Source organism: Pundamilia nyererei, unplaced genomic scaffold (assembly GCF_000239375.1).
Source record: "Pundamilia nyererei isolate P.nyererei 1_Seehausen unplaced genomic scaffold, PunNye1.0 scaffold00291, whole genome shotgun sequence".
Classification (NCBI taxonomy): Eukaryota; Metazoa; Chordata; class Actinopteri; order Cichliformes; family Cichlidae; genus Pundamilia; species Pundamilia nyererei.
In genome coordinates, this window is record NW_005187692.1 from 335,573 (window position 1) to 351,337 (window position 15,765).

The 15,765-nt window shown below is 40.7% G+C and overlaps 1 protein-coding gene across 7 annotated transcripts in view; it reads left to right on the forward strand.

Annotated features, from left to right (window-relative positions):
* The window catches only part of abcc9 (ATP-binding cassette, sub-family C (CFTR/MRP), member 9), a 73,842-nt gene that overhangs the window by 51,700 nt on the left and 6,377 nt on the right, over positions 1–15,765 (forward strand). For all 7 annotated transcript variants that reach the window (XR_001290603.1, XR_001290602.1, XR_001290605.1 and 4 more), the window contains 6 exons: positions 3,225–3,355; positions 5,013–5,091; positions 9,048–9,156; positions 14,685–14,788; positions 14,879–15,012; positions 15,439–15,501. Coding sequence is in view for 2 of the 7 variants with exons in the window: in XM_013915355.1 (XP_013770809.1) it covers positions 3,225–3,355; positions 5,013–5,091; positions 9,048–9,156; positions 14,685–14,788; positions 14,879–15,012; positions 15,439–15,501 (620 nt within the window). In the remaining 5 variants the exon portion in view is untranslated. The remainder of the gene's footprint in view (positions 1–3,224; positions 3,356–5,012; positions 5,092–9,047; positions 9,157–14,684; positions 14,789–14,878; positions 15,013–15,438; positions 15,502–15,765) is intronic.

Sequence of the window (15,765 nt, forward strand, 5' to 3'; positions counted from 1 at the left end):
CACACACACACACACACACACACACACACACACACACACACACACACACACACACACACACACACACACACATCTATGTATGGTTGTTTGCCAAGGGAATGGAGTGGACTGTGACTGTACAGTATGCATGTGATGTGAGTAGGTTCACTGTGTTCAGTGAGTGTATGTGTGTAAAACCTTTTTCATAGTTTTATCTTTTTTGCTTATGACTCCAGAAGTTGTGTGTTTGGGTTTATGGACTGTTTCTATGGCGAAATGCAAAAGCTGCTGGCATCTTTTTTTCCCAGTTGAAGAGATGACAAAACATGAACACTTCATTATTTAATCAATCAATAGCATAGTACCACTGAGAGTACTAATGCCTAGCCAGGCCAAAATTAAACCTAACCAAACCCAACCAAACTATTTTACATGTTGTACAAAACGGGAAAATGTTTCGCTGGTCAGCCAAAGAACATTTCTCCGAGGCAGAGCAGCTACAGTATTTTGGGAAACATAACAAAAACAATTCCTGAGCTTGATGAATGGATAGAAAGTGAAGGGATAAAAAAGGAGGCACGATGGAACGAGAAAATACTTTATCTCAAATTTAAACAAAAAAAAAACTGAAACAAAGGAAAGTCCAGTTAAGAACTGGCTCTCTGTCTCTCTGTCTCTCATATGAGCATCATCCATCTGATTGAGTTTTCCACTGAAGTCTTTTTCTTACAGTAAATGACCCACAAAACCAAAGTCCTCACTGACATCATGGAAGCTTCCAGCAAACTGATAAAGGAGGATAAAGGAGGAGTAAGCTAAAAGCAGGACTATGAAATCCTTACCTTTCAGTGCAGTAATATGATCAATGCAAGACGCAGACTCAGCTTTTTTGTAGCATCTCATAGGACTGCTAACACGCAAATATTTTCTTTATTTTCTTTAGTTGACTGTTGGAGGCCAAAATCATAACTGATATTAAAATATGAATAATTGCCCAGCAGCGGTTTTATTGTTTACTGTAACTCAGGATGGAGAGCGTTTTTTTTCTTCATCTTTTTGTTTCAGTTAAAACAGTCCCCTTGGTTTATGACCAAAACAAACAGCACGCTAACACAGCAAAGTAAACTTGATCAGAACTACATCTTCTAAACTGTAACATGCTACCATATTAATTGTGAGCATGTTGGAATACAGAGGTTAGCTGTTAGCCCCCCAGAGCCTCTTGACCTTTTCCTCAGTGCATTAGTAGCACTACTGGAACACGCAGCCATGGCCCAAAAAGTCAGCTTGCCCCTGTTTTAGTGCATATGTAGCACCAACAACAAAATGAGATGTGAAAGAGACAGAGGCTAAATAACGGAGCATAAAAACACCAGGGAGGAAAGAATTGTAACAAACATGTGCAAAAGTGATCAAAATGAATTAATAATCAGTTGTAAATAAGCAAATGAAATTTGGCTACAATATTATAGCAAAGACGTGTAAAAGAACAAAAAACAAAACCTGAGGCGCAGTCACTCTGGCTGTGATTGCCCTCTGCGGGTGATTATACACATCTCTGCCCAGGGATCGTGTTCCTGTCATGAACCACTGTGTGTTCAGGGTTGTGGACTCAAATGCAAATGCAAAAACTGAACATAAGATGAGCATCTGAGGCTGATTAAATAACAAAGTTCTATAATGTAAGAATTAGCAGAGAGCAAAGCATCCAGGAAACAGTAGGAATACTTCTTTAGAAAACACAGAGAAACCCAAGCTGAAGGTACGGTAAATGGACTGGTCCTTCTGTAACACTTTCTTCTACACCTAAGGGCAATTTCATACCTGCAGTTCATTCAGTCTTGTCTGAATCAGTCGATGAGTTTATAAATTTATAGCTTATTTTGTTTGTTTTTCATGCAGAGAAAAAATTCAAGTGAACTTTGAGAATGTTCAGTCCGCTTATTGGCCAGATGTGCAGACGTGGGCAACAAAAGTAAATATGGGAATAAGGTGCTATGATCAGGATTATTGGAGAACATCGAGAATTCACATTCATTTCACCTAGTTGCTAGTCCATACTGACTTTTGCACATTTATACTACCTTTCCACATCCCAGAATTCAAAGCATACGAGGCAAAGGGAAGTTTGTTTGTTTTTTTAGCTTAGACCTGCAGTGTGCACCTCTTAGTTGGTTCAGATCGAGGTCGGATCACGTTTACATCATAGATGATTGGTTTTTCACCAACCCCACTAAGATCCTTCCTACAAAGGATCTTAGTGGGGTTGTTTTACACCTGAGTGCGATTACTGTGTTCACATCTGCACAAATGAACTGCACCATCGAGGAAAAATAACTAGAATTCAATTTAAATGGACTAAACACAGCAGGTGTGAAAGCATCATAAGTGCTTTCTGAAAGAGGAAACAGGCGGGAACCAAAACACAGTTGAAGACAATCAATGAATCTGTGAGTGTAGAGAAAGGACGAAACACTCCTCACAAGGGAAAACTGAACTTTCAAAGTAAAGACAGGAAGTAACTAAAGAAACTAAAGAAACTAGACAGATATAAGGAAGAAAAATAGATGAGACAGAAAAAGGAACAGAATGGAAACACAAAGGGGAACTACACACAATCCTAAAGTCAACAGTAACTGAAGCTAAGAACTGAAATCTGGAAAATAAACCATAGACAATGGATAAAATAGGAAATTGCCAACAACTGTGTGAAAAGAAAACTACATACTAACAATAACAGAAACCTTATCCAAAGAAACAAACACAAATCGAGTTTTAAAGGAATTGTTATAGTTTACCAATGCTTACAGAGACTGATGCCAACTGAGTTCTGAAGCCTCAAAAAGCTACAACTTGAGGCAAAAATTAGTGTCATTATCAGATAGAGTACTGGATAGAGTCTGAATCGTTCAAAAACTGCAGGATACTTAGCAGTAAAATCCTGTGGCATATAATCAGAATTTCAGTAAAAGGTCCACTGGCTTTCACCCATACCATCCTGAGCACACCCAGTCCCATCTATGGGCAAAGTCTCCTATCTGTGGTGTTATGACATGGTCTATAGCTCCTGTCTACACCATCCAGGACTGTAACATAGACAGTAGCAGCTGTAAGAGGTCTGCTTTTTGTTGTGGTGTTCTTAAACTTCAAGAGCTGTTTTCTGGTCTGAAGGGTCTGAGAGTGAGTAAGAATTAAGGTTTTAAAAAAAGAGAGGAATAAACCACCTTCTGTGTCTCTCCCTACAGATGCCTCTCAGGTCCCTGAGAACTGGCCCCAGGACGGTGAGATAAAGATCCAGGGCCTGTGTGTGCGCTACGACCCAATGCTCAAACCGGTGCTCAAACACGTAAACGCATACATCAAACCAGGCCAGAAGGTAAATACTGATTCTGTGAGAAGAATGGAATCATTCAATCATTCAGGAGTTTTCACCTGGTAGGATGGTGGAACTAGATTTCCTAAAGTTAATAAAGTCAGTTAATGCTGGATGTGTGGAGGCAAAGCTCCCATTAAGTCTACCATCAATACAATTTTATTTTCATCAATTTGTAAGTGCCTGTCCCTTAATATAAGACAGCCCACAGGGACTTTACAGAGTTCTTCTTCACTCAGAGGTCTGACACTGGCGTACATGACCATGTTATGCAGCATACCTTTTCTTAAGTTATGTCTACAGGAGCAGTGAGTCACAGAGGTTTGCAAGGAACCGTGGGCCTCACTTAACACTGCAATGAAAAAGCAGTGTCATACAGACAGGAGAAAATTTTCCCAAGAGGCCCAATGGGAAGTTCAGGGGGTAGAGAATATTTACTCACAGTAATGACTGGAAGGACCAGAGCAGTTTAAAACCCCTGAATGATTCTTGGTTGGAAAGCAACTCCTTTTCATTTTCCTCAAAGTCTGTTGTTAGACTCTGAGCACCTCCTCCAAAACTCCAAAAGTGGAGAGAGTCCGTGTTACACCTATTTGAGTTGTGATTTTTTTTAGAGTAAGAAACAGACAAAATGGGGCAATCATGGCTCAGGGGGTTGCGAAGCTCATCTGTAACCGGAGGTTTGCCGGTTCGATCCCCCTGCTCTCTCTGTCCTGGTCGTTGTGTCCTTGGGCAAGACACTTCACCCTGCCGCCTACTGGTGCTGGCCAGAGGGGCCAGTGGTGCAATATGGCAGCCTCGCTTCTGTCAGTCTGCCCCAGGGCAGCTGTAGCTGCCTCCACCAGTGTGTGAATGTGAGAGTGAATGAATAGTGGAATTGTAAAGCGCTTTGGGTGCCTAGAAAAGCGCTATATAAATGCAATCTATTATTATTATTATTATTATTATTATTATTAAAACATTAGTAAGCTTGGTTAGTGAACTACATCTAGTTCATGTTGCAAACTAAGTAAATTACCACATACTTTCCTGTGCAAAGTAAAATTCTCCTGTTACTGTTTCTCAGGAATAACAGGCAAACATGCGTTGCTGTACATTGTACCCTGAGAGTTTATGTATGGAACTGGCTAACTAGCTTAGCACTCTTCCCTCTGAACTACGGCTACATGTGCCTATGAAATAAAAATCGAACTAGCCCCAAACACAGAGGTTTTAAAAACCAGAGTGCAAAAATCCGTGGGTAATATTTTGCAGTTGCTACATCCATCTTCTATACACAGTCTACGCTTGGCATGTATTTTATTCAGAGTAGACGTGCTTACGTATCCAAATGGTTGTGTTACATAAAAACGCACCTCCAGTACAGTAGGATACCTATAAGGACATAATTAAATGTGCTTTGGAGTGCTTAGTAATTCAGACCTATGTAGCCTCGCTGATCCTTTCCTAAGGTGAACTTTGTTTTAAAGTGTGGAGTGTGATGTTGCTGGAGCTTTCTTTGAACTCACAGCCACATGCCTCTAATAAACTGTAAAATGACACTTGGTCACCAAGCTCCATCCACGCACAGCATGTAGCTGCTACCCTGTTATCACACAGGTGTCTGATGTCTCACAGCAGCATCAAGCGTAGTGAAGCTTATTGGTTTTTCTCTCCTCAGGTGGGGATCTGTGGCCGCACAGGCAGCGGGAAGTCTTCTCTGTCGTTGGCTTTTTTCAACATGGTGGATATTTTTGAGGGTGAGTCTCCTGTCATGCTGTTAGCTCTCCTCACAAGGAGAGAGCACGTTGTTTTTTTCCACTTCTTTCATCTTCAAGCTTTGCTTCCTGTCCCTGGAGCCTCCCTGTTTTTCTCTGGTTCGGTATGTTTATGTCTCATTAAGATAATCGTGTTCTGTTTGGAAACTTTGCGGAAAGATTTCCCTCGGGGTTGTTTCTGTGAGTAGCTCTTGACCCAAGGTTCTACTTGACCCAAAAGGCAAAAACAATCACGCTGTTATGGTCCCCGTTTTTGGTTTCCAGTTTCCTCTAAGTCACTTACAAAATAAAAAACTTGCCCTTCAAAAGATGTTCCTGACAGGAGGGTTTACAGACTTTCAAGAGTAAAATTAAACTATTATGTGAGATTTAATTACTTTTTCGTGAGGTTTTGAGTGGATTCATGATTTCCACATCCCCTTCTGCCCTTCTTTCTTTATTTCTTTTTCTTCTTTGGTTGATGGAAAGCTGTTGTGAGACTGTTTATAAAAGATGGATTTAGTCTCAGAAAAGAAGCCGTTGCCTCTGAATCTTGCAGTCTTCCTAATGGCCAGCAGGGGCAGCTTCGGTGATTGCATAAAAGAGATTTTGCTCTCAGCTGCTCAGTTTTTTATGTTTATTTTGTACACTGTGGTCCCACTTAGAATAAATAATGCAACACTTTCTTTAGGATGCAGAAGTGTGGAGTATCTTTTATTTCTCGCTAGAATTGATCTAGATCTTGTTGTCTTTGAAGATGAAGATCAGGTCTGTAACCACTCGTCAGACTGAGTCAGACTGATTTCAAATTGGCACTTTCATGGAGTTTCTTTGTCAGAATAAATCGACTTTTAGAAATGAGGGAAAATCTGTTGCTGTCTATGTAAACAGAAAGTCACATTCACTACTTAGATTCAGGCTCCAGTCAGAACCTCATAGATCTGAAACAGGACTTCTTCCACAGATAGTGATGTCACTGCTGCCTCTCCAGCTTTGCTTCTTATATGGGAAAATATCCAGAATACAGCCAACTGGTAAGCAGATGAGTGGAGAACCCTGCTGCAAAGAGATGTATTGCTCCGTGTCTGAGATTGATTCTAACATGTTGGTAATCAGTCTTTGAAGCTACACTTTACACAATTTGTGCAAAAACTGGACAACACAAGATTGGAACAAAGTTGTCTGCTGTGACATTCAGATGATAGGATCAAAATGGGTGTAAATGGCATGAAAGTGTGGCTCTGTCTTGTCCTGTATTGATGGTTTAGGCTGCTGGTGGTGTAATGGTGTGGGGGTTTCTTAGTACCAAGTGAATGGCATTTAAACACCACAGCCCACCTGAGTATTGTTGCTGCTTCAGTAGGATAATGCCCCAGGTCACAAAGCTGAAATCAGTTGTACTCTAATGGCCTTCACAGTGACCAGATCTCAGTCCAGTAGCCACCTCTGGGATGTGGAGAAACAGGAGATTCACATTATGGATGAGCAGCTGATAAATCTGTAGCAGCTCTGAGGAATGCAGCACCTGGTTGAATTTGTGCCACGAGAAATTAAGGCAGTTCTGAGAACACAATGGGCTCCAAGCTGATACTAACAGTGTCCTGAATATCACAGGTAGGATCGGGGACCAAGGGAAACCCTGGTGAATACCAGCACCAATACCAGATACCAAAAAGCATGCTTGACTTTGTGTGGGAGAGAGGAAGGAGACATGATTTTGGTTATATGACCTGATGGCTCGTAACAACACTGTGGTACACAGTACTGCAGGAGTATACCAGACACATGTAGACTAGACTGTCAAACTTCATGACTGCTCCAGAAGTTTCCTGACAGTAAAGAGCTGTTCCACTGTTCCACAACTAGAACCGAAGCTGGATTGCTCCTCCTGAATCTGAGATGCTTGTTATGTGGATTCAAGCTGTCCATGATATTTATAGACCCAAATACGACTTGAACAAGCTTAATAGAGTTACTTTTATAAATCCAATATGCTATAAATGATCTGTCAGAGTGAGCAGTAATAAAAGTATTTAAGGTGACTGAGTCCCAGAGACAAAATGACGATAGATATTGCAGTGTGTTTTGTTAGAACTAAAGCACTTCTTATTGTAAATTATTCCTTTAAAAGGTGTTCAGTCATCAGCCACTACTGCAGTACTATGTATATGTTGGAGGAAATATTTATTCAGCTCTTTTTAAACACTCGTGCGAGTCCTGCTAAGTGCAAATCTGAAGGCCTTTTTGTTCTTCGCGTGCCTTGTTTTACTCTAAGAGAACCTGAAGTACACTCTTGTATCAAAGAACTAGCATAAGGACATAACAAAAAGGCTCGACCCATTCTCCTGCACTCGTTTCCAGGCTCTAGACATGTTCCTTCAAGAGGGCAGAAATAAAGTCCTAAAGCCGTCTGTTTTAGTTACTGCATTTTGAAAGCAAGTCGTAATCGTACCACTCTGTTTTCACTCTGGCTGATGACGGCTGCTCCTAGACAGATTATTCAGACAGGGGTGAGATTACACAGTCACTTTTTCCATGCACTCACACACACAGCTGGGAAGACAGTTCATTTAACTGTAAATTTAAGACCATTGTGTCAGCAACATTTCCTTATAAAGCAGTGAAATAAAAGCAGAGCACCTTCCTGGTGATTGCTCTTCTGAGTGAGCTGTACAGAACATTCTTGATTTCATCACCCTGAAAATAAAACATTGTGTTCAGCTGAACAAAAACATTTGTTCAGGGTCGTTCATCGTGTCCACATGAAAGAGCTTTAGGAGAAAAGGTGGTTTAATTAAAGCAAACCTATACAAGTTTGTGCTGATGAGTGCAAATCCTCCGTGACACGTTTCTCTGCAATCGGGGACTCAGCTGGTTTCCATTCTGGTTATGTTCCTTTATAAAAACAAGGTTTCTGAGCACCTGTGTCATTTTGCAATTAAAATCTCCAGCTTACCACAACTACGTCACCATATGCAAAGAAATTTCCAATCTATGAGGTTCTGACCCAACTCTGGTTGTTTGTAGTTCAGTTGAATTTCTGTTTACGTCGACAGCAACAGGTTTGCAATTTTTGATGATTTATCACAGATTGCTAACTTGACTTGATTTGCTTGCACGCTGATGGGGAACTGATGGCACACTGACTGATTTATTACTGCTTTATCACCGCCTTGATGCAGCCAAGTCAGTTTAAAGATGGTAACTGACTGATGGCTGCAGACCTCAACAGCCATTTCAAAGCAACAACGTTGCACATTCACTGTAAACATCCCAATCATTTTTCCGTGCTGCGGTTGTGCAGCAACGTTTTTCCATAGTGCATCTTTAACATAAAATATTGAGTAAGAGACATCAGCTGGTCTACTGATTTTTAATTATGTCATTTTTGTAAGACAGAAACTACAATGTTTGAGCCGATGGGTAAACATGAGTTATTAACTATTAGTTGATTAGCAAAATGCATCTATATTTCACTGTGGCATAAAACGAGGTGCCAACTCTGGCTGCCAAAAATATAAATAAAGATTAAAATAAATTGTACTTGATTAAGTGAACTGATGCTTAACAGTTAGTTTATACTGGCTGATGTCATCCTCCTGGTGAGAGGCCCATGGGAAAAGTGACATCACACCTGCTGGTGTGATGTCACCAAGCTTTGGTGATTTGTCTTATAATGCAGCCGTGAGATTTCCAGATTAAACAGAAGGAAAAGCAGCTTGAACTCTATTCCTGCAGCTGATGCAGAATGGGTGTTTTTTGGTAGTATTCAGGAGAAGGTCGCAGTGAGAACAGGACGCCTCAAGTGCCACTATAAATGAACTTCATGAGCTGTAGATATAGAAAGTTCAGAAGAAAGCTGTACTGGATAATTTAACTGTTATTTTTCTGTTATGAGAGGAGTGTTGGTGGCTGTAAAACTACCTGGAATGTGAACACAGTGTTTTGCTTATTTGCAGGAAAGATCATCATAGATGGGATTGACATCTGTAAGCTTCCTCTACAGACTCTCAGGTCTCGACTCTCGATCATCCTCCAGGACCCTGTCTTATTTAGTGGATCAATAAGGTAAACACTCGTGATTAACATGCCTACAGAGAACTTGACTATATCCTTTTTTAAAAAGTCTTTTTGAAGACTTATTATGTAAAGCCTTAGGATCTGGTTCCTCGCCATGTTTTCCTTCCCAGAGATTGCTGTTTATAATTTTATTCTTGTGTTACCAATCAGAACTATAATTTGTGCTCTCTGTGGTCCGTACTTCCAAATCGGTTACCTAAAAGGTAAAGAGAGGTAACAGCAAAGGTTAACATCAACAAAATCTGAATAAGATTTGTTTACAGAGCTTTAATTCAAATCTCCAAGATTTGAACCAGTAGTTATCTGCTAAAGGTGAACAGAAACTTTGACTGTTGTTTGGTTCTCTAAAAAGTTTCTTATATACACAAAAAACTGATGTTGCGATGCACATCAGAAATGGTTTATCACAAGGACTAATCACCCAAACAGAAACTCGACAAACCAAATGCAGAAACCAAACCAACACTCCACAAATGCACGGCACAATTTAGGAGAGCCAACCCCACTGGGACGAGACTAAGCTGTGCACCTGCATGTAAAAGATAAATTGTCACTCTTTTGAGGCTGCCAGCACTCACATATTGGACAGACTAGACAGATGGTGTCAGAGACAAGTAAAGGAGGCCATCTATGTCCACTGCGAACATCTATTGTTGAACAGCAGCAGCAACACTAGTCTTGAGATCTCTTCCCAGGTAATCCAACCCCACTTACTCCTTGACATCAATAGCACACATGTGATGAACCACATGATTAATAGTGAGTGTATGACCTTCAGGACCACCTCCAATGTGGCATCTGGGGAGAAATATCTGGGAATCTGTCAGCCGATTTAGAGCTGTGCAAACCTCTTGGCAGCCACAAAAGTCGCCCCCTTGTGGCCATAAAAAAAAATCCAGATTTAAGACATTTTTATGTTGGCTTTGCTTTTTAGTCCTGGATGTTAGGGTTCACACTCAGGACTCAAGCACATGACACAGTCAAAGGGTTAAAAACTAAACAGTCTTCAGCTAATTCCAGCTGTGATAAATTCCATCTGGAATATAAGGAACGTCAGGTAAGTAATCCTGTTTTTTAGGGCAGGGATTCGAACTGTTTGTCTCTCGAAATTAGCACCTCTCCTCTTCAGTTTTCAAAGAACAAAACATGAATACACTTAATTGGGTGGGCTTGGTGGGGGTCTGACTTGCCTTTCAGGTGTCTGGCTTCTAGCTCAGAGAGAAGATCAAACAGTGAGTATGAGCAAAGTAGGCACGATCAGCACAAACAGCCTCAGCAATCCTAACTGTACTGGGGGAGAACAGTCAGGCATCACCCAAGGCTCGAGACCCAGCTTAAATATGACGTTGATTGGTGATGAGTAGCAGGTGTGCCAGGCCAGGACTTCTAGAAGCCACACCCACCACTTCATTTCATACACTAGCAGAGAGGCAGGTCCACACCTAGACTACACGGGGACCATGATGGTCCATTGTTTGTACTCGCTGTAGTCTTTTGTGGTTTTTTTGTGGGTTTGTGGTTAATACTTGCTTGTTCCTATAAACCTGTTAATGTGGGGGCATTTAGATGAATAATTTTGGGAAACGTTAGATATGATCAAAAAGTTTCCTCAATCAGCCCATAAAAGAAAAATACCAGATTCAAATCTTTAAATTTCTTGTCTACGTCCAAATGGCTTCCTGCAAATTTGTTCCTAGGAGTCCAGTTATGACCAGGTGAGCCGTGTGCTCTGCTGTTTACCGCAGATCGGACCGTGTGACTGCTGGCTATCGCCCTGCCGTTTAAAAAACCAGAACGCTTGACATCACAGTAAAGTCAACTGGAACATCCAGAGTTTGAGGGAGAACTTTTACTGGAAACAACCGAACCGTGGTGCACTCCATTGTGCTGTCAGGAATTTGTGTTTTTTCCACACAACCTTGGCTCAGCACCTGCTCCACTCACCAGATATACCTCTGTGCACATGCCTCCACTTGCCCAGGATGAAATTAAGTCAGGCTGTTTTGACACACTAGATTTGATCCAGCATGCACGGCAGATGCACAAGAGCAAGTGCATATCGCGTCTGGTATGTTTGTCCAACTCTTAGAAACTGTGATGATGAAAATTGATACCAGAAACAGTGGAAGGAGTTTGTCTGGCTTGAAATTACAGTTGAAAAACTAAAAAAAAAATCTACACAGACAGTTTAGGAGGTGTCCTGTTCTCGTCTGATGCAGAAACACTGATGTTTGCCACAAACGTTAGTGGACCAGAATCTAAACATGTCGTCAGAGCACTGGCTCTTTTAAGCCTCCATAGCTGAGTGTCACGCTGCTTGATTAACCACGGTCAGATTTGGAAAACCCGGACTCGCCTCATTGTGAACTCTTAACCAGAAAGAGAGAAAAAAAAACCCCTCTTTGCCAAATCGTAGTCTGAGTTCTGTCCCGAAAGATGTTTGTCACATGACGACACAAAGTCCCAGCTGTGGGGTTAGCGGTTGAGAACGCAGTGGGAACTCTGGCCAGGACCTAATCTGACTTTTGTCACAGACGTCACGTACCGAGGAGGTCGCTGGAGAGATGAAGGACTCAGCGCCGTTTTGTGCGTACACACTCGCAGCCTCTGTGTGTTTGTGTTACCAGATGATAAAGTTACTCTGTTTGTTATAAAAGACAAAGTGCATGTGCTGTTTGTTTGGACAGATATGCTGCTCCAGATAATTGTATGTGAAAGTGGGAGACGGTGAGTGTGTGTCTGTGTTTTGGCATTTTCAGCAGCTCTTGTTTATGTGAATGTAAGCCTGAGGTGAATGGTCGGCAGTGACTGCTTCACACTGTTATCATAGATGCTCTCACACAGTTCAGCTCTCACACACACACACACACACACACACACACACACACACACACACACACACACACACACACACACACAGAAGTAGTAATGAATGCATTATTTATAATTATTTGAAATGCCACAGTTTTAAAACAAACATGGAATTAATTGTTATATTAACCCTTTAACCTTCTTAAATGCAAACAGGACCTATTCTGTTTATCTACACGCTCCTTATTTTTGTTGTAGGACTCTACTAGATTCACATTTTCAAATAATAATCTTCTATTGGCTGTCAGTTCATTTTCGGTCTGAAATGAGCGATTTTAGTTCCTATGTTCCTCAGTTTACCCCAGCAACTTTTTTATTGGCTGCCCCTCTTAAGCAGAAGGTTTAACCAGGAGGTGGGCGTGGCTTCCATGTCCAAGATGACCATGTTAGGGATGTCAGCTCTCTAAAACAGCATACAGAGACAAGAGTAAAAACAGATGCCTGAAATTGAGCTTTTGGCCCACAGGGATTGCTTGTACATGTGCCGATGTCATTATTTAAATCTATGTTTATGAGCATTAAGCTCATAAACATAGATTTAAGTATAAACATCTCACAAAACAAGGATAAACAGAACAGCTTTCTTTTTAATTATTTCTTTTTTACCATTTTCTCCTTCTCTCCTCATCTCTCCTTATTTAACATTAGAACTCAGTGCCTTTGACTTCTATTTATCTTAACAATGATCATTTAAAACCGCTTTGTTTGCTTTCTTTTTCCTGTTTGGCCCGAACTTCCAAACTTGCAGCCCACTCTGCAAAAACCTGATGAAGACATGCGCCTGACAATTCAACTTGTGTCAACAGTGTCAACTTGACTTATGATTTATGTGGCTGTCAATCGAATGTATAAAAATATGAAGATGTTTTTGAATTTTTTTAAACAAGCAGTATGAAGAGTAGACGAGTACTAACCTTCACTTTAGAGCCAAATTTAACTCAGTTTTCAGCTTGATTGCTGTACCAGTTTATCATTTTTTGGTGTTATAATCAACAGAAAACTGCTCATTATGCTATTGCTGAATGGCTGACATTAGATTTACTCCAAGTAATGAGCAGCCTGAAAAAAAATCCTTTTCAGCCAGATTTAGACATAAAAGGATGACTTCTTTTGTGGTCTTTTGACAACACTGATGTCATCCAAGGACGTCTTTTGCTTGTTTGGCATATTTAACTAAGTGGGTCTTAAGTTAAATTTCCATTTTCCATCTATCTAGAAAAGGTCAGTAATATTTTTGCTTCGTCCTGTTTAGATAATTGGAATATTTTGTGCTCAGAGTGCAGCCAAGAAATGATCCATCAGCTGTAGCGTCCACCAAATGCACATTTTGTTCATCACATTTTAAAATGCACACACATGTGATCTGTCTACTGCAAGACTAAAAGATCATTTGAGAGTTATATGGAACATTATGGCAGCTTGTGCATCCGTATATTCATGCAAGATATTAAAATGCGGAAGGTGAAGCTGAATGTACATAACAAATTGTGTTTCTGAAGGTCTTCCAAAGATTTTCTTTAGCCATTGGCTGCTTTTTTACTCATTTTGAATCCAGTCCTTGTACCTGATCATTTTCAGAGAAACATTTTGGGGTTTTTTGGACTGAACAATTAGTCATTGAAACATAAAAGACACCTAACTGAAGGGATGAACCAGTGCTGTGTCTACACATACCAGACAACTTAGCAAAGAACCAATTTACATTTATGTTTAGGCACTTTGTTACTAACAGCCTGTCACTAAAACACATCGCGTGCGCCATTTCTTTAGTTGAATCTATAAAATATTTTTATAGATATTTTTCTCATCTTGGCATGGTGTGCTATGTGTCTTTCAAACATTTGGGGACAGAAGAAGAACTAGAAGGTCAAGCAGCAGATGAGCAGTTTCTGAAAGGATTATCTGTAAGAAACACGACTACAGGTCAGTGGTGTTGGGAGCATCTGATTGGCAAAAGCTTTATTTTTTCAGTGTGACAGCGATCCCAAACACACTCTTAATGCGGTAAAATAATACCTGGATAGAAAAACACACAGTGGAACACTATCAGTCATGGATCGGCCTTCCCAGATCCCCAAGCAGTGTGGGATCATCCTGACAGAGAACAGAAAAGAAGGCAGAAACATCCAAAGAAGAGGATGATGTTGGATGTAATTTGGGCAAAAGACTGACTGGACCGAGGCTGAATTCTTTGGATCAGTTTCTGCCAGTTGTCCTCACTATGAAATAAGATTAAATATAATTCATTTAAACACAACAGGGATTAAGCAAAGCTTAGCCCAGCAAGCAAGCCATTCATGTTCCCGAATGTTTCTTCTTCTTTTTCTTCTTTTCATGACATTAGACTCTCTATAGAAATGGCAGCAAAAGTGCATAAAGTGCAAGTGTTGTGCTGATCAGTCATTCGATGTGTTTTTGGCATTTTTATTCATTTAAAGGACTCACTTTCCTTCCTGGCTGCCCAAGACTAAAAAAGACAGTAAAAGTTGCTGAAACAGTTCACATTCGTGATTTGTGATGTCTTTGTTGGTCTTGGGTCCATCACTGTCTTTATCAGCCTCTGCAGGTGGTGTATTAAATCTATGGTCAGTCCATGAGAGGTAGAAATATGCTTTTTTTGTGTTAATGATGTTTACTTGTTGCAGGTTTAATCTTGATCCGGAGAAGATGTGCACTGACGATCGACTGTGGGAGGCCCTAGAGATCGCTCAGCTCAAGAACATGGTGAAAGCTTTGCCTGGAGGACTAGGTGCGCAAACTTAACTCGAGAAAGAATGCAGCTTATTGCACCAAAAGTCGGTTTTGAAGTCGAGTACTTGATCGATGTGTTTGTGTTTAGACGCTGTCGTGACAGAAGGAGGAGAGAACTTCAGCGTTGGGCAGCGGCAGCTCTTCTGTTTGGCTAGAGCTTTCGTCAGAAAGAGCAGCATCTTCATCATGGATGAAGCCACAGCATCTATAGACATGGCTACGGTGTGTGCTTATTCATGGCATCTCGTGCAATCATGTACAGAAGCTTTTTCCTTAATAGAGATATATTTGTGGGATAGTAATTAAATGTTATCGTCAGCCAGTTTCATTTTACTTATGTAACCCCAGTTGTCCCAAAAATACTAGAGAAGGAAGCAAAAAATGAACAAAGCAAGCAAAGAAAATGAATGAATGAATGAATGAATTTTAGTTAAAACAGGTTATTTCTAAGGCATCAGTAAAGAGAGACATGACATCATAAACAGCTTGAAATACATATAACTGGACTGGAGGTGGGTTGCAAAGCAGTTTGCATCGCGACAGCCCCATTTTAGCCTCGCTCTACTTTGGATCACGTTTACAGCAGCTCACCACTTCCTCACCTGACGATATGGTTTCTATTCTCTGTTTCGTCTTTCTGTCTTGCAGGAGAACATCTTACAGAAAGTCGTGATGACGGCGTTTGCAGACAGAACAGTCGTAACAATCGCAGTAAGTCCTTCAGTCTTTTATCCTGTTGTTGTTACTAATGAGGCAAAAAACAAACAAACTGCTGAGGTCAGCTGAGGTTTGTACAGATAGATGCAGACATGTGGCTCTCTTTGCACTGAGCTCTATGTTCATCTATCATTAAATTATTTACCCCACAGATGTTTCCTTTATCTGTGCCTTTTATTAATGGCCTTTCCCACACATCAACAGTTTGTAACACATAGTTCCTCATGGATTTAGTGACTTAAATTCAGTCCTCTTGTC